General features: G+C 44.4%; 17 protein-coding genes and 1 non-coding gene across 18 annotated transcripts; 10 read left to right on the forward strand and 8 right to left on the reverse strand.

The window, feature by feature from the left end:
• Positions 1 to 4: 4 nt before the first annotated feature.
• HK407_04g07500 (uncharacterized protein) lies at positions 5 to 988 on the forward strand (the record flags this gene model as incomplete). Its single annotated transcript, XM_060420735.1, has 1 exon — positions 5 to 988. One exon carries the CDS (start codon positions 5 to 7, stop codon positions 986 to 988), a length of 984 nt encoding a protein of 327 aa, XP_060277100.1.
• Positions 989 to 1079: 91 nt separating this feature from the next.
• Positions 1080 to 1943, forward strand: HK407_04g07510 (RNA-binding protein; the record flags this gene model as incomplete). The annotated part of the gene is made up of 1 exon (XM_060420736.1): positions 1080 to 1943. The coding sequence occupies one exon, from the start codon at positions 1080 to 1082 to the stop codon at positions 1941 to 1943; it is 864 nt and encodes a 287-aa protein (XP_060277101.1).
• Positions 1944 to 2043: 100 nt separating this feature from the next.
• Positions 2044 to 2517, forward strand: HK407_04g07520 (uncharacterized protein; the record flags this gene model as incomplete). The annotated part of the gene is made up of 1 exon (XM_060420737.1): positions 2044 to 2517. One exon carries the CDS (start codon positions 2044 to 2046, stop codon positions 2515 to 2517), a length of 474 nt encoding a protein of 157 aa, XP_060277102.1.
• Positions 2518 to 2577: 60 nt separating this feature from the next.
• HK407_04g07530 (ubiquitin-transferase) lies at positions 2578 to 4836 on the reverse strand (the record flags this gene model as incomplete). The annotated part of the gene is made up of 1 exon (XM_060420738.1): positions 2578 to 4836. One exon carries the CDS (start codon positions 4834 to 4836, stop codon positions 2578 to 2580), a length of 2259 nt encoding a protein of 752 aa, XP_060277103.1.
• Positions 4837 to 5010: 174 nt separating this feature from the next.
• HK407_04g07540 (uncharacterized protein) lies at positions 5011 to 5478 on the forward strand (the record flags this gene model as incomplete). The annotated part of the gene is made up of 1 exon (XM_060420739.1): positions 5011 to 5478. One exon carries the CDS (start codon positions 5011 to 5013, stop codon positions 5476 to 5478), a length of 468 nt encoding a protein of 155 aa, XP_060277104.1.
• HK407_04g07550 (ABC transporter) lies at positions 5478 to 7145 on the forward strand (the record flags this gene model as incomplete). The annotated part of the gene is made up of 1 exon (XM_060420740.1): positions 5478 to 7145. The coding sequence occupies one exon, from the start codon at positions 5478 to 5480 to the stop codon at positions 7143 to 7145; it is 1668 nt and encodes a 555-aa protein (XP_060277105.1).
• A 68-nt stretch (positions 7146 to 7213) lies between these two features.
• On the forward strand, positions 7214 to 8026 carry HK407_04g07560 (uncharacterized protein; the record flags this gene model as incomplete). Its single annotated transcript, XM_060420741.1, has 1 exon — positions 7214 to 8026. The coding sequence occupies one exon, from the start codon at positions 7214 to 7216 to the stop codon at positions 8024 to 8026; it is 813 nt and encodes a 270-aa protein (XP_060277106.1).
• Positions 8027 to 8031: 5 nt separating this feature from the next.
• On the forward strand, positions 8032 to 8907 carry HK407_04g07570 (rRNA adenine N(6)-methyltransferase; the record flags this gene model as incomplete). Its single annotated transcript, XM_060420742.1, has 1 exon — positions 8032 to 8907. The coding sequence occupies one exon, from the start codon at positions 8032 to 8034 to the stop codon at positions 8905 to 8907; it is 876 nt and encodes a 291-aa protein (XP_060277107.1).
• Positions 8908 to 9158: 251 nt separating this feature from the next.
• Positions 9159 to 9274, reverse strand: HK407_04g07580. Its single transcript has 2 exons — positions 9237 to 9274; positions 9159 to 9194 (listed from the first exon to the last, which is right to left on the reverse strand). It is a non-coding gene; the product is annotated as a tRNA-Ile (tRNA).
• Positions 9275 to 9537: 263 nt separating this feature from the next.
• HK407_04g07590 (uncharacterized protein) lies at positions 9538 to 10269 on the forward strand (the record flags this gene model as incomplete). Its single annotated transcript, XM_060420743.1, has 1 exon — positions 9538 to 10269. The coding sequence occupies one exon, from the start codon at positions 9538 to 9540 to the stop codon at positions 10267 to 10269; it is 732 nt and encodes a 243-aa protein (XP_060277108.1).
• A 78-nt stretch (positions 10270 to 10347) lies between these two features.
• HK407_04g07600 (uncharacterized protein) lies at positions 10348 to 12273 on the forward strand (the record flags this gene model as incomplete). Its single annotated transcript, XM_060420744.1, has 1 exon — positions 10348 to 12273. One exon carries the CDS (start codon positions 10348 to 10350, stop codon positions 12271 to 12273), a length of 1926 nt encoding a protein of 641 aa, XP_060277109.1.
• Positions 12274 to 12351: 78 nt separating this feature from the next.
• Positions 12352 to 13422, reverse strand: HK407_04g07610 (uncharacterized protein; the record flags this gene model as incomplete). Its single annotated transcript, XM_060420745.1, has 1 exon — positions 12352 to 13422. One exon carries the CDS (start codon positions 13420 to 13422, stop codon positions 12352 to 12354), a length of 1071 nt encoding a protein of 356 aa, XP_060277110.1.
• Positions 13423 to 13480: 58 nt separating this feature from the next.
• On the reverse strand, positions 13481 to 14263 carry HK407_04g07620 (JAB1/Mov34/MPN/PAD-1ubiquitin protease; the record flags this gene model as incomplete). Its single annotated transcript, XM_060420746.1, has 1 exon — positions 13481 to 14263. The coding sequence occupies one exon, from the start codon at positions 14261 to 14263 to the stop codon at positions 13481 to 13483; it is 783 nt and encodes a 260-aa protein (XP_060277111.1).
• A 105-nt stretch (positions 14264 to 14368) lies between these two features.
• Positions 14369 to 14602, reverse strand: HK407_04g07630 (uncharacterized protein; the record flags this gene model as incomplete). Its single annotated transcript, XM_060420747.1, has 1 exon — positions 14369 to 14602. One exon carries the CDS (start codon positions 14600 to 14602, stop codon positions 14369 to 14371), a length of 234 nt encoding a protein of 77 aa, XP_060277112.1.
• An 86-nt stretch (positions 14603 to 14688) lies between these two features.
• On the reverse strand, positions 14689 to 17022 carry HK407_04g07640 (uncharacterized protein; the record flags this gene model as incomplete). The annotated part of the gene is made up of 1 exon (XM_060420748.1): positions 14689 to 17022. The coding sequence occupies one exon, from the start codon at positions 17020 to 17022 to the stop codon at positions 14689 to 14691; it is 2334 nt and encodes a 777-aa protein (XP_060277113.1).
• A 90-nt stretch (positions 17023 to 17112) lies between these two features.
• On the reverse strand, positions 17113 to 17853 carry HK407_04g07650 (heat shock transcription factor; the record flags this gene model as incomplete). The annotated part of the gene is made up of 1 exon (XM_060420749.1): positions 17113 to 17853. One exon carries the CDS (start codon positions 17851 to 17853, stop codon positions 17113 to 17115), a length of 741 nt encoding a protein of 246 aa, XP_060277114.1.
• A 158-nt stretch (positions 17854 to 18011) lies between these two features.
• On the forward strand, positions 18012 to 19193 carry HK407_04g07660 (uncharacterized protein; the record flags this gene model as incomplete). The annotated part of the gene is made up of 1 exon (XM_060420750.1): positions 18012 to 19193. The coding sequence occupies one exon, from the start codon at positions 18012 to 18014 to the stop codon at positions 19191 to 19193; it is 1182 nt and encodes a 393-aa protein (XP_060277115.1).
• Positions 19194 to 19272: 79 nt separating this feature from the next.
• On the reverse strand, positions 19273 to 19974 carry HK407_04g07670 (uncharacterized protein; the record flags this gene model as incomplete). Its single annotated transcript, XM_060420751.1, has 1 exon — positions 19273 to 19974. The coding sequence occupies one exon, from the start codon at positions 19972 to 19974 to the stop codon at positions 19273 to 19275; it is 702 nt and encodes a 233-aa protein (XP_060277116.1).
• Between the last annotated feature and the right edge of the window lie 99 nt (positions 19975 to 20073).

A 20073-nucleotide genomic window follows, 5' to 3' on the forward strand; every position in this document is an offset into this window, starting at 1 on the left:
CGTGATGAAGCCGAATGTGCATCTGAAGAAGATTCTTGCAGTGGATGTGTCGGTGGAGCTTTCATATGCTAAGGCGGAGATATGCCTGTTCAATATTGCAAGAGTAGTGAGGAGGGCAAGAGAGCGAGATGTGAGGATGTGTGGGGTAAGGAAGATGTATGGACTCTTGCATTCGAAGGACAGGATGGTGAAGCTCCTAGCACTGAAGCACCTTGAGAGGATTTGCAAGCATGTGGATGAGATAGACACGCATGTTCTGCACATGTTTTACTCTACAGACAGTGTGATTAATGACATTGTGGTCAGGTATGTGGGAGTATTTTCGCGGTTTTTCAAAGACAACGATGCGGTATTTTATCATGTGTACAAGTCGACGAGCAAATACCGTAGCATGGCAATGCGGGCACTTATAGAGCAGTCGTGCAGATATGGGAGGTATAGGGAAGGATTGGAGGAAGCCAGTGGGCAGTTGGGAGTGATTGATGGAGTGTTCAGAAATGCACCGGAAGAGTATTTTGGCAGATGCAGTCTCCGGGAGCTTGTAATGCTTGCAGTAAGGTATCCTTGTCTTGTGAAGTATTTGAAGTTCAGCAATGAGTTTTTGCTGGATGAGCTGAGGAATCGAGACAGATATGCTCGTGGTGCATTGTGCAGGATGAAGGAGGTGCTTGGAGTTAAAGAGCATGCGGGTACAGAATGGAGTAAGTTCTGGAGGAGCGTTAGACTTATGAGGAATGGGGATTTTAGGAGTGCTGTTGAAGTTCTAAGCGAGATGAGCAGGCTTTGCATCAGTGCGAAGTTCAAGACGATGTTTTTGGTGTATGTGCGAAGGATGCTGGATGCGATGGGGAGGCAAGATGACCGGGAGATTGTGATTTGTGATGAGTTTGAAGCGCAAGTGTACGGAATGAAATGCAATGCGGTGTACAGGATGATGAACAAGATGTTTGAGAAAGGGATGCAACGGATGAATGCAGGGGAGCGGTAAGTGGAGGTTGAATGGCTTGAGCATATGGATAGGAATGATGAGTAGAAGTCTGGGCGATGAGAGAAGAATAAGGAAGGGGCAATACCCCTAGATGGAAGGAGAGGTGAAGTTTGTGGAGAGTGACTTTAAGCATGAGTTTATGGAGGTGAGTTGTGAAGAAGTGATGTTTCCGAAGTATAGGGTGAAGTATATTGAGCAGACAGAGAAGTATATTGTGCTGGCGCTTGAGAAGAAGAAGATAAGCTGTGCGATTGATTTTGAAAGGAATGTGATTAGCGTGTTGACGAATGCAAGCACGAGGGATCCGTTTATATTTATCAAGGCAGTGAATTTTGTGAAGCTTGTTGGCCGTGGGGTTGGAGTTGAGGAGGCGATGAAGGTGCTTGAGGACGAGTGTTTCTGCGAGGTGATTGACATCAAGAGTCTTGCAGGGTCTGAAAAGGTCTTTGAGAAAAGACGCGATCGGCTGATAGGGCCGAAGGAGATGACGTTGGAGGCGATCCGGAAGGTGACAGGGTGCTATGTACTTGTGCATGGAAAGACGGTGAGTGTGATAGGAAGTTTTCGCGGAGTTGAGGAGGTGAAAGAGGTTGTGACCAAGTGCATGGACAATGTTCATCCGATATACCAGATCAAGAGGCTGATTGAGAAGAGGAAGCTTGAGAGTGATGATGGAAAGAAATTTGAGGACTGGGAGAGGTATCTTCCACAGGCCACGAAGAAGGGAAAGAGCGGAGGCAGTAAGATGAAGAAGAAGGTGGGCAGGGTGTCTGGAGGAATGCCTGACTGTGAGGCAAGGCGGAAGGAGGATGCCGAGATGGAGACTGGAGAGTACTTTATTGGGAAGTTGGATGATAGAAAGAAGGATGTAAGGAGAAGAGAGGAGCGAGAAGGCAAAGACAAGAAGCGAAGAAAAGAGATTGAGAAATACATTGTGCCGGATGAAGATGGATAGAGCATGTGCATGAATAGCAGCCGTGGTGGGAAGGCAATTGCTGATTATTTATATTTATTGCAACAGAAGTATGTGGAGCTTGGTAAATAAATAAGATTTGATGGAATTTTTGAATGTTGGTGATGAGCTGCGTGGAGAAGGGATGAAGAGCCGTGTGGTGAGTGAGCAAATGAATCAAGCAAGTGTGATAAATGATTTAGATGTGTATAAAACCACGTTTTGCTGGTGGATTGGGTGCCAGGGAGATGCAATAGGCGAGACAGAGGAGTTTGATGTGCCATACACTGAGGACTGGAATTGTTTTCTAGAATTGAAAGGAAGCAAATCTAGCGGCATTAGAGCACACGTCAAGAATAATTGTGAAAGCATCAAAGCATATGGTCATGAAAACATTAAGACAAATGCAAACGCATTGAAAACACCATATATGCTCAGAAAAGATGCTATTGCATTGCAAACAGGAGACTGTGTTTATTATACATCAGCAACCAACTTTTATGTCAACAGTGATGATTCAGACAGTGAAGATTCGGACAGCCTGTGCTTTAGCCATCATGCACACCATTGCCAATAGATATATATAATAGATATGCTACACTGTATAAAACAAAGACCATAAACAAAGGATTTATTATCAAAGCAGGAAAAACCCTGCTGTTAGCTCAAGTGCAGTTTCTAGCTTCTTCTCCAGCTTATTCTTGGACGAATACTCAGGAAGAAGCAATGTGTTAAAGCATGTCTGTGACGACGGAAGTCTGTCTGTATCACAACCATTTCTCATAATCACAAGCTTCAGCGACACAGACCCAGACACCGGTATTCTATCGTTCCCTGTGATGAACTGCAGAAGTTTCTTTCTCTTCTTCTTGTCGAACGCCTCAAATATCTCCCAGAAGTGCACAATTACCGAGGAGTCCTCAGTAAATCCAGAATATGTAGTTGCAGACCGGATTTCTTTGATATCAAAGCCATTCGATCCCATCATTATCTTCTCAAGCTCCTTTGGATTCAGATATGCAAGCTTACACTTCTCCATAACCGAGTAGAATCCCTTCTTGAGTGCTTCAAACTGCGGCCTTACAAGAACATCCGTATAAAACTCAGAATACTTCTCCACAAACAGGCCTATGTTGTCTTCAGTCAATCTTATGTTTTCTCCGTTCTCAACAAGCGCATGAATTCTGGCATTGCCTTCTTCGAAGTACTCTGAAACAAATCGTAGATCGAGAAAGTCAATCTCCTCCTTGGACATCATCCTTAGCTTCTTTAAAGACATGGCAACATCTGGGGATATCTCAGCAAGATCCTCAATCGTTGGCTTCTTCTCAAGCAGCTTCTTGAAAAAAAGCCTGGGAAAGGGAATGCTCAGAACAATGTTGTTGTAGAGTGCTATTGCAATGATCCTACCGACGGCCTCATACTCGCACTCGTCCTTCACTCCTGCCTTGATCCAGATCTTGTTTTCCACATGCTCAAACAGCCTACTGTCCGCCCGGATCTCATGGCTCAGCAGCTGGAAATACTCCTTGCGTATCCCTCCAGAGTCAACTCCTTCCTCGTTCCGGAACGTTGTTCTGAGCTGCTTCCTTGCATCCTGAGGATCCAGCTGCTTGAAAATCTCAATGCTGTCTCTATACACAGTTTCCCTATCGACAGTCACAAACAAGTAAGGGTCTATGTGGCCTTCAAAAAGCGACTTGAAGAACGAATCCTGTAGCGAGCTCTTCATCCTGTCGTTGCTCTCGCACTTGATGAGCTCCGCTTTAATGTGTACAGGAAGAATAAAGGGATACTCCAATGCTGTTTTCGACTTCGCACGCAGGTACTTGAATTCCTCGCGAAAATCCATCCTTTCACAGAACTCATGGAGATAGAATCTCTTGTGGCTTAATATCCCATAGTCCTCATTTATGCAATACAGTACATACAGCATGCTCAGCATCCCGTTAACCCTTGTATCCTCCCTGCACTCCGTGCTTGCAGATGAATTCAAGCCGCATGACACCTCGTTGACTAGCATTGTAAGATCGGCCTTCGTGAGTCTCGAAGGATACACACACATTGCTTTATTTGTCTTATAATGCCTGCTCCTATAGCTGCACACAATCCCTTCGCACAAGCCTGCTCTCTTTGCCATTTCTCCGTATACACATCTTACGCTCTGCAGAATCTTACACAAAATCGGGTAGTTTATACCTGTAAGCTTCCAATGCTTGCTGAACATTCCATACATTCGTAAAATAACCATTCCAAGAGTAAACTGAGGCACCTCTTCATACTTCCTAACAAGCAATCGGAATACTGACCCAATCAGGTGTGTGTCTTCAGCAGAGGCTGCATTTTTATTCGAAAGCAGCTCACAAATCGAATGATCCGCTCCTTCAGGCATAATGAGCTCTTCTTCAGCCATCTCATCTACTTTCATACATCCAAGCTGATTCCTGCTTGCTCCCTCATCACAACATCCTCTTGCCAAAGCTCCAGACTTATCAGCTTCTTCATCGCTTTCCATCACATTGCACTTCTTCCTGCTTGGCTTATGCTTGCATCCAACATAGCATCCGCAAGCACTCACTGCTTCGCTATCCCCTGCACTAGTGCTTTCAAACCGAACATTTTTCCTAGGCCCCACAGTCTTCAGGCACACAAAAAAGAAAAAGTTCAAGACCTTGCTTCTCATTCTCAGCACATCTTGCCCTGCACATCCATACCCATCAGCCACTCGGTCCATGTTCCTGCACAGAAACACACTTCCATATCCAGAAAGCGTTTCGGATATTCTATCCACAAGCTCATCCTCAAGCTCTGCATTGCAAAACACCCCGCTGCAAACAGCATTCTCGCATCCATTCGCAAGCTGTTGTCTATACTCCTCTTGAAGATGCAAGCTCATGTGCTTCAGGGATTCCTTACATGCAAATATATACTGTACTCTCCCTTTCCATATCTTCAAAAAGGAGACCAAGTAAGCGGCCTTTGCAAGCATAAAGGAGTGCAAATAGCCACTCCACCAGCATCATTTGAACAGCCTAAACCTCTTTAGATACTCAGCTGTTTGATTAAGCGCATGCCTGCTGTATGGGCGTGTGGATATACATGTTATGATGTTCTCTGGACGTTCTACCCACACTGTGTGATCAATACTGTGTGCCAAGAAATGCTCTATTATTCCATCAATGTCACTCTGCTCGATCCAAATTACACGGCTAAATTAACATTACACTTACTCTTAAAACAATTTTTTTCATCGATGCAGTGTCCGCAACATACATGGCAGTGTCTTCACATCTTCTGTATGTTTCTATGGAACACACGCTTGAATGGCATGCTTGTGCAATCAATGCACCTGTTGAGAATCCCTTCAGGTCGCCTCTTAGCAGAATGTATTGCACAATATCCATCGGGGCTATGCACATGCACAAAAAACAGCACTATTGCATATCATCGGCATTTGCCTGTTGTTTATGCCAGTGGCATGGCACACATTCGCATTGGTTGCTCAAATATCAAAAGTAACGGAGGACATCCCCTATGATGAAGGAGAGCGTAAAAAATACTGGAAGACTGTATGTAATGAAGACGGTGGTTCTCAAGTATGTTCTTGGCTCGCCAGTTGTGAGAGTCATGATACTCCCTGTGGTGCTGCTGATGCTGGTCGTTGCATACGGCGACATTACTGTGCAGCAGATTCTGACAGACATACAGGACGAGACAAAAGACCCACATTCAAGCAACAACCAGAACATCAAGGATTATGTGCTTGTTGCGCTGTCTTCTTATGTGTTTGGATTTGTATCGCTGATGATTATGTCGAGCTATGTAGAAACAATATGCAGGGTGTACATTGTTGATCAGTACCGGGACCACATCTCGATGTCGTTTCCGGACTTCAAACGCCTTGGAGTTGGAAACATGATTTCGTTTATGAACAGAAAAGTCGGGTCGCTGCGGGATGTTCTTGAGTCGATAGTGAAGTATTTCATTATAGGAATGTGCTACATCACGATGACGATGACGAAGATCGGGTCGGAGCTGGAATGGTACTACATGGCGCTGATGGCTGCTGTGTCTGTGATATACGGGGTGTCTGCGTTTTTTGTGAATTACTATAGGAGCATTATCCGGCCCAAGCTGAACAGGGAGGTTGATCTGTCAAGAAGGAAGGTGTACAACAACCTGATGAACCACGACATAATCAAGTCGTACAACAACGAGGAAGAGGAGGCGAATGATCTGCACAGATCGATGGAGATGATGACGAAGTATGCAAAGATATTCTGGGGATCGCTGCAGGTGGGCAACTTTGTTGGAGAGAGCATATTTACGATTGCGATGTTTGCGATTACGATGTACTTTACAAAGGGGGACACAAGCAGGATCAAGTCTAAGGATTATATGCTGATGATTTCGCTGAGCAACCAGCTGAGGATATACTGTGTGGATATCAGCAACAGCTTTGGATCGATACTGATGAATCTGACAAATATAGCACAGACAAGGAATGAAGAGGAGAGGCCAGACATGCAAGATTATGGATGCTACAAGGACCGGCTTGAGACTTCTATAAAGATTGCCGATGCAAGTGTATGTGTTGAAGGAAAGAGGCTTGTTGAAGGGCTTAATATGGAGATACGGATGGGAGAGAAGATTGGAATTACGGGGGGGAATGGAAGTGGCAAGACGTCGTTTGTAAGGGCGTTACTGGGATTTTTTGATTATTCAGGAACTATTGTTGTGGATGGAGTGGAGCTGAGGACGCTTAGCAAGAAGGGGCTGAGGAGAATGATATCGTATTCGCCACAAGAACTGCAGCTATTTGATGATACTGTTATGAACAACATCAACGATGGGAATCTCAAGATGTGCCGGGAAGAGATTGTTGAATGCTGCAAGATGTATGGAGTGGATGAGATGTTCCAAAGTCTTGATAAAGGGTATGACACGCTTGTTGGGATGGGCGGAAAGAGATTGAGTGGCGGGCAGAAGCAGAGGGTGAGCCTGATGCGGGCAGTAGTGAAGGATGCATCCGTGTATGTATTTGACCAGGTGACGTCGCATCTGGACAAGGAGACAGAGATGTATCTTGTTGACATGATCATGAAGAATCTTGCGGACAAGACGGTGATAATGATTATGCAGAATGCGAATATGTTTGAGAAGTTTGACAGGATATATCGGTTTTTGTCGCCAGAGGGCCACTGATGTGCTGTTTGTTGTGTGTGGAGATGAGGATAGACCAGGAAGAGAGGCGATGAGAATACCCCTGCGGCATGGATTCTAGTGATGGTATTTTTGAGGAGAATGCAGAGGTGAGATTGAAGAGGGTGTGGAATGCAGATTTGGATTGCAGGGATTTTGTTGTTTATGAGGGCACGGTGTATTGCCTGACGAACAGAAACAGTATTTTTGTGCCATGTGAGGGGAATGAGTATGAGTTTTATGGCGAGGTGCTCAGGATGTTTGCTTGTGAGCATTACATATACCTGGTGTTTAGGTGTTCGAAGGTTTTTGTTTTTGACGTTGTCTGCAGGGAAGTTGTATGCAAGATGGCTGAAGGATGCTCGAGAGTTTCCAAGGCGATTGTTGATGGAAGTGTGATGTATATGCTGTGTGAGCAAGGGAAGATGTATAGGATGTCTCTTAGGGACATGAAGAGTGTTGAATTGCAGAGCAACATAAGCACGAGTAGAAGTGATATTGTGGACTTTACGGTGCATGAGTCTGTGATGCTTTATGCAACAGCGAGTGGGGAGATTCTGTGTGACGGCAGAACTGTTCTGAGGGTGATTGGCGGGGTTGATGGGATGACTTTGTGTGGAGAATGCCTGTATATTGTTAGTGGAAGCGGATGCCTGCTGAAGTACGATGTGAATGAATGGAGGTTTGTTCAGAAGATTGATAGTGTAAGGGTAGATGTGATTGGGGATGATTTTATGGTGATTGGAGATGCTGTGGCAGATCTTCTGATGAGGAGAATGATGAGAGTGCCAGTGGGCACAAGGAGGATGATTAGGGCCGGCGGAGAAATATATATGCAGACGCAGTCTGAGATTGGTGTCTGGGAGGTTATTAAAGGAAGTTAGCAAGAATGGTTTTGAATGATGTTTTTTACGAGTGCAAGGCCTTCGAAATGGTGAATCCGAACTTCAAGAAGCAGCATGGGCAGCACATATTGAAGAATCTTGGAGTGGTGGACACGGTTATTGAGAGAGCAAGGATTAAGCCTACCGATACAGTACTGGAGATTGGAGGAGGGACAGGGAATCTTACAATGAAGCTGTTACAGAAGGCAAAGAAGGTGATATGCTATGAAATAGATCCTAGGCTTGCAGCGGAGCTTGTGAAGAAGGTGAATGCCATGCCTGGGATGGCACAGAAGTTCCAGCTGTTTGTTGGAGATGCATTGAAGCACGACTTTCCGCATTTTGACCTGTGCATTACGAATCTTCCGTACCAGATCAGCAGTCCGTTTGTATTCAAACTGCTGAGATATGATTTCAAGTGTGCGTTTGTGATGTTCCAGAGGGAATTTGCAGAACGGCTGGTTGCAAGGCCTGGAAGCTCTGCATACTGTAGGCTGTCTGTTGGAGTGCAGATGCTTGCACAAGTGGATCATGTTGTGAAGGTGTCCAGAAACAGCTTTGTTCCGCCGCCAAAGGTGGAGTCGAGCTTTGTAAGGATTGAGCCAAAGACGCCTAAGCCACCGATTGAGTTTGAAGAGTTTGACCGATTTCTGAAGATATGCTTTCTTAGGAAGAACAAGACACTCAAGGCGAATTTCAAGGCATCGAATCTTGTTTCAATGATAAAGAGGCATGAGGGAATGGAGAACACGTCGCCAGACGAAGTATTTGAAAATGTGCTGAGCAAGGCGGGGCAGCGCGGAGTCCGAGCAGCAAAGATGGATGTGGAGGACTTCCTTGCCCTGATGCTTGAGTTCAGGAAGGTGGGGATATTTTTCTGAAGAGCCAGGCTACTTTGCTTTGCTGAATGGTGCAGTCTGAGATGTTGATGTGCACAATAGATATTTGCCAGGTACTTGTGAGGGTTCCATCAGGGCAAGAATGCATGAGGTATTTGATCGAACAAGGATTTAATAAACAAATAAGCTAGAACATTGTAATACAGAGAATGGGTTGCACATGCCGTGGCAATAGGCAATACTGTAAGATAAAACGATTGATTGTGTTGGAATTGCTCTGTGGCATGCAAAAATGCTCCCGACGAGATTCGAACTCGCGGCCTTGGCATATCCTAGCGTTATGCCCAATTTGTTTGTACAGCCTTTCAGCATATAAGTACCACGCTCTAACCAGCTGAGCTACGGGAGCCTATCCATTCCAGCCAAATAGCTGTAATTACTACGCAGGGTATGCACTGGCATGTATTGTGCAGTATTTTGCACACGACGCAGTAGCAGTGTTGCTGTGGCATCGATGTGCATTCTCTTTCCATAGTGCATGATGGATTGAACTCAACTATGCAGGATCATGTGCCCATACTATCATGCATTACAGGCATGTGCTTCATTCAGGTCTACACAGACGTTATATTCAAATGGGTGGATAACAAGGAAAAATTTTGCACCCTTCAAATGGCGCAGGCTGAAATAAAGATTCCAGAAGCATTTGTCAAGCTGTTGATATGCAGCCATGGGCATCTTGGAGGAGCAACAGCAACAAAGAACTTCGACAGGTACATCCACGGAACAAGGGCGCGCGACAACATCAAGATTATTGACATAAATGCGATGTGGGAGAAGCTTATTATTGCAGCAAGGGTGTTTTGCAGCCTGAGCTATCCGTCTGATGTTGTTGTGGTGTCAACAAAGGCATTTGGCAGGAAGCCGGTGATGAAGTTTTGCGAGGCAGTGGGTGCAACTGCGATTACGGGAAGGTTTGTTCCTGGATCGTTTACGAACTCTGTGGTGAAGAAGAAGTATGATCCGAGGATACTGATAGTTTCTGACACATATGCAGACAAGCAGGCTATTGCAGAGTCGCTGTACTGCAATCTGCCGACTATTGCGTTTACAAACACAGACAACTCGCTGAATGGGATTGATGTTGCGATCCCGATGAATAACAGGTCGCCAACTGCAATAGGAGCAGGGTTTTTTATTCTTTCGAGACTGATTAATTACATGAAGACGGGGGCTGAGCTTGATCGAGACATGAAGGAGGTGGAGCTGTTTTTCTTTAGAGATAGCGTTGAGCTTGAGCAGATTGCAGAGGAGCAGGGCCTTGTAGATGCACCTGAAGGCATGGCACAGGGCGGAAGCGATGCGATATCTGGAAGGATGCCTGAGGAATGGAGTGGATTCTAACTGTTCTAGTATTAAAAGCGTCCAATTAACTTTGTTTTGTAGTAGATACGCATAATTGTTATTAAGAAGAGTCCCTAGATGAAAAGCATCCATGTGAGTCAGCTGAGGGCAGGATCGTTCAGCTTGGAGAGCATGGTCGAGGAAATGGTTGTGATTGAGGAAGAAAGCCTTCAGCAGACACGGGAGGGCCTTGTTGATGTTTTGAGGGATCTGGAAGGGATACGTGAAGGGCTGCTGTTTAAGAGGGAAAGGCTTGGGCAGAAGATACGATCGATTGAGGAAGGGGTGAGGCTTGATAAGATTGATGAATTGGTGGCGGAGATAAATGGATTGAGTGTAGAGCCTCTTGGGACATCGAGAGAGATTCTTGAGAGGAATAGAGAGATACTGAACCTGAAGCAGATCAGAAGGGCTGTAAAGTATGCAGTAGAGATAGAGAAGGGAAACTTTTCTGTTGTTGAGGGATTGTGCACAAGCGACGATGAGCAAGACTGGAGATTTCTATGCTTCTTGCTTGCTAACATTGGGGAGGTAGGGGAAAGAGGCCAAGAGGTTCTGAGATATAACAAGGTAGTTGAAGAGAAGATGCTTGAGGTGTTTGAAGAGGGGCGGAGGACCAACAACAAGACGGCGATGAGGTCTGCATACAATGCGCTGGAAGAGATGGACAAGGGCATTTTCCTCATACATGTGTACTTGTACTCTTTGGAGTTATTTAAGAAGCCAGTTAGCATGAAGTGCAATGAGGAGGATGTGCTTGATCTTGACTTTTATGTGGGAGAGAGCAACATGTTCACAAACCTTGTTGACATGGCCAGAGAAACGTATGAAAACGACTTCTGGAATCTTGAGGAGGTGTTTCCCAACACCGGAAAGGCATATGGCGTGATTCACAAGAAGGTGTATGAAGATGTTTTATACAAAGGGCTTCGCGACTGGCTAGACGGGCTGAGCCCATGCATGTTTTTGCTGAATCTTGAAGGATGCTGCAAGAACATAAGGATCCTTGGTCTTGTGATTGAGGAGATTGACAGTGGGTTTGATAGCGATCGCGCCATGCAAGACCTTGTTTCTCAATATGTCACCAGTGCAGTTGAGAACGAGAAGCGAGTGTTTGACGAGATTTACGATGCGATTGTAAAGAAGAAGAGATGTAGGATCACATACATTGTTCTTGGCACAGAAGTCGGCATGAGCGACGATCTTATTTTTGGATTCAAGCAGTTGCTCGATGTGATGAGCTTTTCGTTTGAAAGGGCTAGCAAGCTGTATGGAGAGGTTGGCAAGGATGATCTTGAGGAGTACTTCTCGAGGCGAATGGGCGAGTTTGTAGGAGTAGTGTATGGATCGATCAGAGAGAAGTTGAGGGCTGTGAAGGCATTGAAGTATATTTATCTTGTGAGTAAGAAGTACTTTGCAGACAGGTTTTGGAAGCTGAGGACGTTCCGCAACAGGATTGGGGAGAAGCTCAACGAGGCTTTTGAAGAGCAGATCAGGAGCTGCAGAATAAGAATAGGAGCCAGGATTAAGGAGAAAAGATTTATTGAGGGAGGAAGAAGTATCAGGGTGGTTGAGATAGCAAGATATGAGTTTGACAAGGCGTCTGAGATGTCTATAAAGGGAAAGCACTACAGGGTGTTGGTGGAGAAGGTGCTATACTCGGTGTATCATTTTTTGCACGACCAGATTGTGCAAATGGTTTTTGACGAGGAGCAGTCTGCAAATGTTGTAGAGTATGTCTCGGACATTCTTGAGTTTGCAACGAGTCTTGGATGCACAGAGGTTGCACCGCAGTTTGGATATCTGAAAGACCTGTGCATGCTTATTGCAGTGCCCAGAGATGAGCTTGAGTCGCTGTATGAAACACTTCTTGGCAGGGTAGCAGAAAACGAAATGCAGCAGATCCTAAGGTGCAGGAAGGATGGAGGGTTTGCAAATGATAAACGAGGCATTATGGAAATGAATAGAAGGACAGATGAGGATGGAGAGGAGGATATGGATTAATGATGCCCAATGTGTGTATCTGTATTTCAAAGTGCTCTGAAGCTTTGAAAAGATTTATTATCTGTTTGTTTAATATGTCTATTCAATTCCAAAAGCTAGTTTTGCAATAAAGTTCTGCTTTGACATTTCAGATGCATGCAGACTTGCTTTTAGAGCAAACACAATCTTTATCCAAGCAGAAACACTGCTGTATCTGAGCTGTACATGCGGATGTGACTCAAGAATCACGAGGCTGTACATGCTGTATTGCGACGTGTCGACAAAAGCAAAGTCGACGAAGTCTTTTGAAAACTCCAATAGCGCCAGAAATATCCTCACGAGCACAGAAAGAACATGGAAGCACAAAATATTGAGTATAATCAAAAGGCAGAACGAAAAAACAAGCACAGACATGAATATTTGGTCTGTGTTGAGCATTACTGAGTCTCGTCGCTTCTTGAGTGGATTGTAGCTGCAGTTATTGAACAGTTGGATTGCATCTACCAAGAGGCTTATAAGTCCGCTGTATACCGACGACAATACAAAAGCATAGAATGAGATCGGCATCTTGTACATTCCTGCTACAAATACAACCGGCGATCCTGTGGATATCAGTGCTTTCTGAGCATTGCAGCACACCTTCAGAAACTCACCAAATGTTCTTTTTATGCTCATGCCTTTCTGTGTCACTGCTGAAAGCTGCATTATATAATCCAATGCATATAATGGTGTTTCAGCAAGTACCTGAATGATTTGGTTCCTGAAAATGTGCAGTATGACTGGCATTGCAAAGCTACATATTCGTCGTTTCCTCAGAGCAAACATGCTTTGTGCGCATGCGCTTCTCTTCATGTGGGTTTGGGACATACTACTGAGCATGTGTCTTTCTGCAATAAAAAAGTCGTGCTTGTCCATCATTGGCGTGATTTCAATAAACCTGACATTCCTATCAACACAATAAACACTCTCCAGATACATTATCTCTCCATTCTCCACTCTGGCGACTATTTCACTCGATTCAATGACAGTAGCATCCGCCTCTTTCCGGACAACAGTATCGCATGCATTGCTGCACCAAGGAGAATTCAGCACAAGGCATCGCCCTTCAACAACCTGCTGGTTCACCTTAGTCTCGCCCACATTCAAAAACACCACATATTGGATCCTCATTACAAGCCACACATTCAGATCAAAATATCAACTCATCCCAATCAACACTTTATTAAAATTACGGCCCATTCATCCTGATTCCATTCTCAACCCTGTTTCTTCTCAGGTCTTTCAGCGCAACCACCACCTTTGCAAGCTCAGAGACATAGAAGTAGGAAAGACTCTCATCAAGCGACCTGTCGAGCCTGGGCGCTGCATAAACAATCTCTTGGCAGAGGTCAACAATCTCTTGACTTATGCAGATTTTCCCCTCGACAAAATCCTCAAGACACTGGACTATCCCATCGAGCACCTCTCCATACACCACAAGAGACTCTTTTATTTCCGCAATCTTTGCAGCTGCTGATCCACTCGCCTCCTCTCGAATGTCCCGAATAAGATGCTCAACACCAATCTCCTCAGCCTCCTCGGCTTCTATACTGCAATTCACATGCATAAAATCTTCTTGGTCATCCAGCCTAAATGCTTGCACAGGCAGATCACTTCCTCCCTGATGCACATTGATAATCGCAAGAAACGGATCAGATGCAAACCTCGTCAGTGATCTCGATATCTCAAGGTCATTTCCATACATCTTCGGCCCCGTGTGATACCATCCAACAATCTTCAGCTTGTGATTCACCTTGTGGAACAAATCAAACATACTCATTATGTACGACGTATCAATAAACCATCCTGTCTCATCCTCCTCAAAAATACATGCAAAACTCTCCGTAATGTGAATTCCATCCTCATCGCTTCCCAGCAGGATCCCCGCCACCCTCTTGGTTCCCTTCCTCTTGTAATGATCAACTGCAGAGAGCAGCACCAATGGATGCACTACCACGCACACATCACTCATCAATGGGTACCTTCAAAATCTAAAAAAGCCTGTAAACAAACAATGCATATAAACAAGCATTCAGCCCATTCCATTCTACATCCACTCTATAGCATGTCCATGCATTCATTTATTCTTCATCTTCCTTTCTCTCCTGTTCCTCTTTTCTCTCTCTCTATCAATCGCAAGCTTGCAGATCATTCCCATCGATCCTAGCACAAGAATAAGCGACCCAAACGAAAGCAGTGGCGAATCACTTCCAGACATCCGGCCTGCCACATGAACAACCAGTGGCGATACAAACATCACGCCTACACACATAAACAACTTTGTGTAGAACCTTTGCTTCCCAACAATCATCACACTTCAGGGCTTCTTTCTATTCATTCCTTTCTTTCTTGCTGGCTTTCTCTAGCAACCATCATCACATACTCATGCATTCTCCATCATCTTCCTGCCATTCCATCCAGTAGCTGCTCCGTCATTTTCGGCTCTGCTTCAACAAACTCAGCAACTGCTCTGCTTATAACATTCGCCAGCCTAAACTCATGGTTTCTAAACAAACATCTAACTCCGCCATACTTACTTCGCATCTTCAATAGCACCAGCGAATCCATCCTGCATCTGATTCCGGCTGCCATCCTTTCAGCAAACAATGCATCCTTGCCAAGAACCTTTCTCATCATCTTTACAAGACCGCCAGGAACATCAACCAAGCCCTCCATGCTACTATCACACACAAGAAGCGCCTTCGATATCATCCTACAAACCATCTTTCTTCTCTTGTCAAGCGCATGCTTCAGAAACACACAATCCCTCGTCCCACGACTTATCGCATACTTCAAGCGGTGTTTCAACTCATCACACATCACGTCCGTGATCATCAGCCTCACCATCTCAATGTATTCATCCACTACAGACACCCCATCTTCACCAACCACATCAATCAAATTGCTCATGCTACTCAATGAAAATATTCTCAGGCTGCGGTCTGTCTTCTCTTCAGCCTCGCATTCGTCAAAATACCTCATCAAAACAGCACCAGCATATCTCCACAACTCCATGGACACATTTCCCTCCATGGCATTTGCATGTGCCGTCTTCCGATCACTTAAAAAAATCTTTCTCAGCACTAGCATAATCACATTCTCCTCTGCCATACTCTTTTCATATACTCCATCAAATCCTCCGCTTTGCAATCCAAGAAGTCTCGCAATTGCTCTTGTGCAAACATCAGACACTTCTGCCTTTCCATAGCATGCGATACATTTTAAAACATACTCAAGTTTCGTTCTGAGACCAACTATTCTTCGCCTATTCACATCAGGCACTTCCTCGGCATGCTCTAACTCATGAAGCCCCTCATTGATTTTCCACATGTACTTCCCCATCGTAACACTCATTCGGACAGCTCTATCCATCCGATTCTTCATCCAATCAATCTTCTCACACAGATGCGCCATCATGCTTCTACATCTCTTCATGGCCACTCTTCTCAGCTCTTTTGCAACCAATTCCCTCTCATGCATATCTAGAACATCGCATAGCCTGCTCTCATCAACTATCCTCAGCATAGCACGTGTATAATGCTTTTCAATCGCATTCTCGCTTCCATTAACAAAATCATCACTTAGCTGCATGCTTCCAAATACACTCATGATTTCTTCAATCATTTTGTGCTCAACAACCCACTCAATATCATTCTTCTGTACATATTCGCTTAAATCCGTATTCTTGAATGCATCCAGCCTCGAAGAAACCCATCCGCTAAACTCCCTTCTGCACTTTTCACTTAAAAACATCCTCTCTTCCTCACCAAACAGTTCATCATCATTCACAACATCTCCATAGTACAGAAAGAAAAAAAAACTTCTAAGAACATCTCCAACTCCAACATGCCTCATATAGTCCTTCTTCATGTACTCGTCTTCATGCTCATCGCCTGTATCCATGTCGTGATGAACGCCACTCATGCCTTCATTCACATTCACTCTACTAATTCTCAATGCATCTTGTCTTCTACACACTTCCATGCTTTCTTTCATATTGGCTAACACATTCACTATGCATGCGTCCCATTTATCACGCTCTGCATTACATCTAGCAACATACCTGGAAATCACATAGACCACATAGCTCTTCAGATTCACAATCCTCTTCAAGCCTCCATCGTTCACGCACAGACTGCAGTTTGCATACTCAATTCTTTCTGGCCAACACTCACGAACAATCTCTTCCACTCTTTCATCGTGATATAAATTGCAATCGCTCATGCTTCTGTAGAATCCAAAAAGTTCCCGGTGTGCTGCAATGCTCAAATCAGCTTCTGCCAACTTACTCATCACCCGATCATTCAGCCCATTGCCTGTGCTCATGCACAATCCAAATCTCAATTCATCACGCAGTATGGACAGATCCTTCACCTCATATTCATTAAGCTCATATGCTCCTCCCACAGATCCTCCACATTCAAGAATATCTCTGATCGCTCCAAAGTACAAGCATTCGCTGCACTTCAGACATCTGGTATTCAAAATACAGAATTCAGGCTGCTTCAGCTCAAACAGATCAACAGACCAGCATCCAACTTCTTGCTTTTGCATCCAGGCATTTTCATCAGCACACTCAAATCTCTCCCGCCACACGCCGTTTGCTTCTTTCTTTCTATCGAAGTACTGCTGCATCACTATTGCAACTCTTATTCCAATCACAATCGAGCAAGCTAAAACAGCTAAAAACACAAATACTCTGCATTTATTCATCTTCAGCATAATTGCCATCCAAACACGCCAAGGGTGCAGTTTTACTCAGCAACGCTCTTCTATCCACCATTCTTACTCACTTCTTACTGATCGATCTCTCATTCGCTTTCAGAAAAAGGCATCGTAATCGCTTTCCCTGTCATCTAGCTCGCGCTGTATGTCGTCCACTGTCTCAAGCGATAGCTTCTGCACCATGGGGCTCTGATTCAGCGGTTGAAGCGCTTGATCCCCAGACCTCTTCAGCCTAGCAAGCTCTTTTCCCAAAAAAGCATCCATCTCGTCGCCAAAGCCAAGCACACCCGACTTCTGTCTGCCTCCTCCAAGATCATCAATGCTTGTTCTGAACACTCGTGATAGAACTTCCATCAGCCCATTCATCATCCGCTCCTGCCTCTCTATCTTCTCCTTGCATGCAGATAACTCTGCATAAAGCTCCTGGCTCTGCGAATACAGATACTCAACTACCTCCTTCATCGATGCACTTCCAACACTCGCCTTCATTTCATTTGCCTTCTTTCGTCTTATAAGCCTCAACGACTCGTCAAGCCCAAGCAGATCCTCCCTTCCCTTCCTGAAGTTGCTGTTGTAGTAGATATCCTCCTCCTCAATGTCCTTCGACTTCACAAATCCATAGCTGTTGAGCATACGAATAAACGTTCCAAACTCCCTTGTCTTCGATATGAGAGGCAATGTCTCCTTAATAAACACATCCCTGTCGAAAATATGGATCTTAAGCCCGTCCGGTGTCCAGCAGATTCCTCTATACTTGTCGTCATCAACAACCCTATACAGCTTCACTATAAACTTCGGTATGACGTCAAAGTTAAAGCTTGCTTTTATCTTGTCCATTTGCAAATCAGGCCATGCAATAGGCAGTTTTAAAATGCACGGCGCTTAATAAAGGAGTTGCGCTCCTGCTGCATTTATAAGCACCTCGCAGCTCGCCCATTCATCATTGGCTATCATGAAACATCGGCACTTGATAACAAGCTCATGACACAATGCCCATGATCAACAATATATCAGACCTGGGATTGTACAGCGTTCCACTGCTCATCCAATCAATCCCTGGGCTCCTAATATCACTCGGAGGCTTGGTCATGACGGGCTCGGCATTGGCACAGGCTTCGCAAAATGCCAAGCTCGACGGGATTCCAATCCTTCTCGAGACAAACTGTATCCTGGCATTCAAAGGAAACATCGAGCTCATATTTGCGCTCTACCTCTCCTCTCTGAGCCAATCGCCAGTTTTCAGCTACAGAAAATACTTCAGATACATATTCGACAACTCAAACCTTGTAATTGCGCAATCCGCAGTTATAGGCCTGGTCATAGGCCTTCTTGGAATCATCAGCAACCTCCTCATAGGCGAAACAAGCATCGAGGTAAATGTTGTGGTGCTGACTGCATCGCTGATTTCGTGCATCATAAGCTCAATTCTGTTCATAATGCTTCTTGTCACTTCAATAGAGGCATCGAAGCTCCTTGAGATCAATCCAGACAATATCATCCTTCCAACAATATCGTCGTTGGGCGACTACATAAATGTTCGCTCACTGATATACCTTGCATCCTGGCTCAGAACCATTCCCATCCAATCATGTCTTGCATACCTTCTTGTCTCATCATCAATAATCCCATTCTGCCTGTGCTTTGCACTCACCAGCAAGAAAAGATTGCCGCTGCAATCAATAGAGGTGCTGCTGACAACATATGCAATCAGCACCATCAGCGGCTATGTTCTCGAAAGCTTCAGAAAGGTGTTTCCCATCCTGACTCCTTCGTTTCCGGTGTTCAGCGGAATGTCCGTATCAATTGCATTCATTTACTTGCATAAGATATTCACATCAATCAGCAACCACACAGCCCACAACAGCAAGGAGTCGCATGCAACACTAGTTTTGATCTCAATCCTGATGTCTACTATGTACCTGGTGACGTCATCAATCATGGGCCCGAACTATCCATACTGCTTCTACATTCTCTTTACATTGTTCTTTGTTATTCAGGTTACAATCCTTCTGAAAGTCGTCACATTCCTGATAGAATACCTCGACAAGTACGAGGACGATACAGGAGTGCTTGCTCTTCCACTCATCACATCAATCTCAGACGTGCTTGCAACAATCTTCTTGCTGACAATATCCGCCATCCTGCTAATACTCAACACAGACATCTCCATTTATTAGAGTCACTCTTCATAGAACTTCGCTAATATAGCAGCTTTCTCAGCATGTTATGCAATCGCACAAGCTGGTTATGGACGAATCATACAGTATATACAATGATATACAGTATTGCAATAGCACTGCATCCTATTTTCAGAAACAGTATGTCCTTCTCAATATCCTTCTTGAACAGCGATCCAATCGGCATCAACACCATTCCACAAATAAATGTAGTGTCCCGGAACTGGTGTGTCTGGCCATTGCTTATTGCACCGACTGCAATATGTCTTCTATGCACCACATAATCCACAAGTATAGCAACCATCATCAATGAAATAAATATCAAAGAAAAAATGAATCGAATCAAATCAGGCCGGCTATCTTTTGTAAACATCTTCCTAGACAGCACACAGATATAGAGGCCTCCCACCTGTGCAGTTTTATTCAGTATCGATGCTGCTGTGCTGGAGGTATGCGTTGGATTTGTTTTGATCTGATTAAGGCATATACAGAACAACGCGAGTATTATAATAAACTCGCACAGAAACGATATATTCCGGATATTTTCTACGTCAAAAATGTGTTTGGGCCTTTTCCATTCTTCATAGATTTCTATCAGCATCAGAAAAAAGTAGTACATCAGCAGCAACAGCCGCATTGTCAAGATTCCTGCTTTCAGTATCTGATTAAGCGCCATCTTGTGTATTACATAGTTTGCTGCAACCAGTAAGATCACCTGTAATATAACTATCACATCGACAGCATTTATCGTAACATACTTCGTATCAACCACTATCTTCATAAAACTTGGATCCAACAATTCAGAGTTATATGCTTGTACGAAAAACTAGCCAAGCATTTTCAACATAAACACATATTCATAAATAACTTTATAGTATGC

Source organism: Ordospora pajunii (assembly GCF_021821965.1).
Source record: "Ordospora pajunii strain FI-F-10 chromosome Unknown Cg_04, whole genome shotgun sequence".
Lineage (NCBI taxonomy): Eukaryota > Fungi > Microsporidia > Ordosporidae > Ordospora > Ordospora pajunii.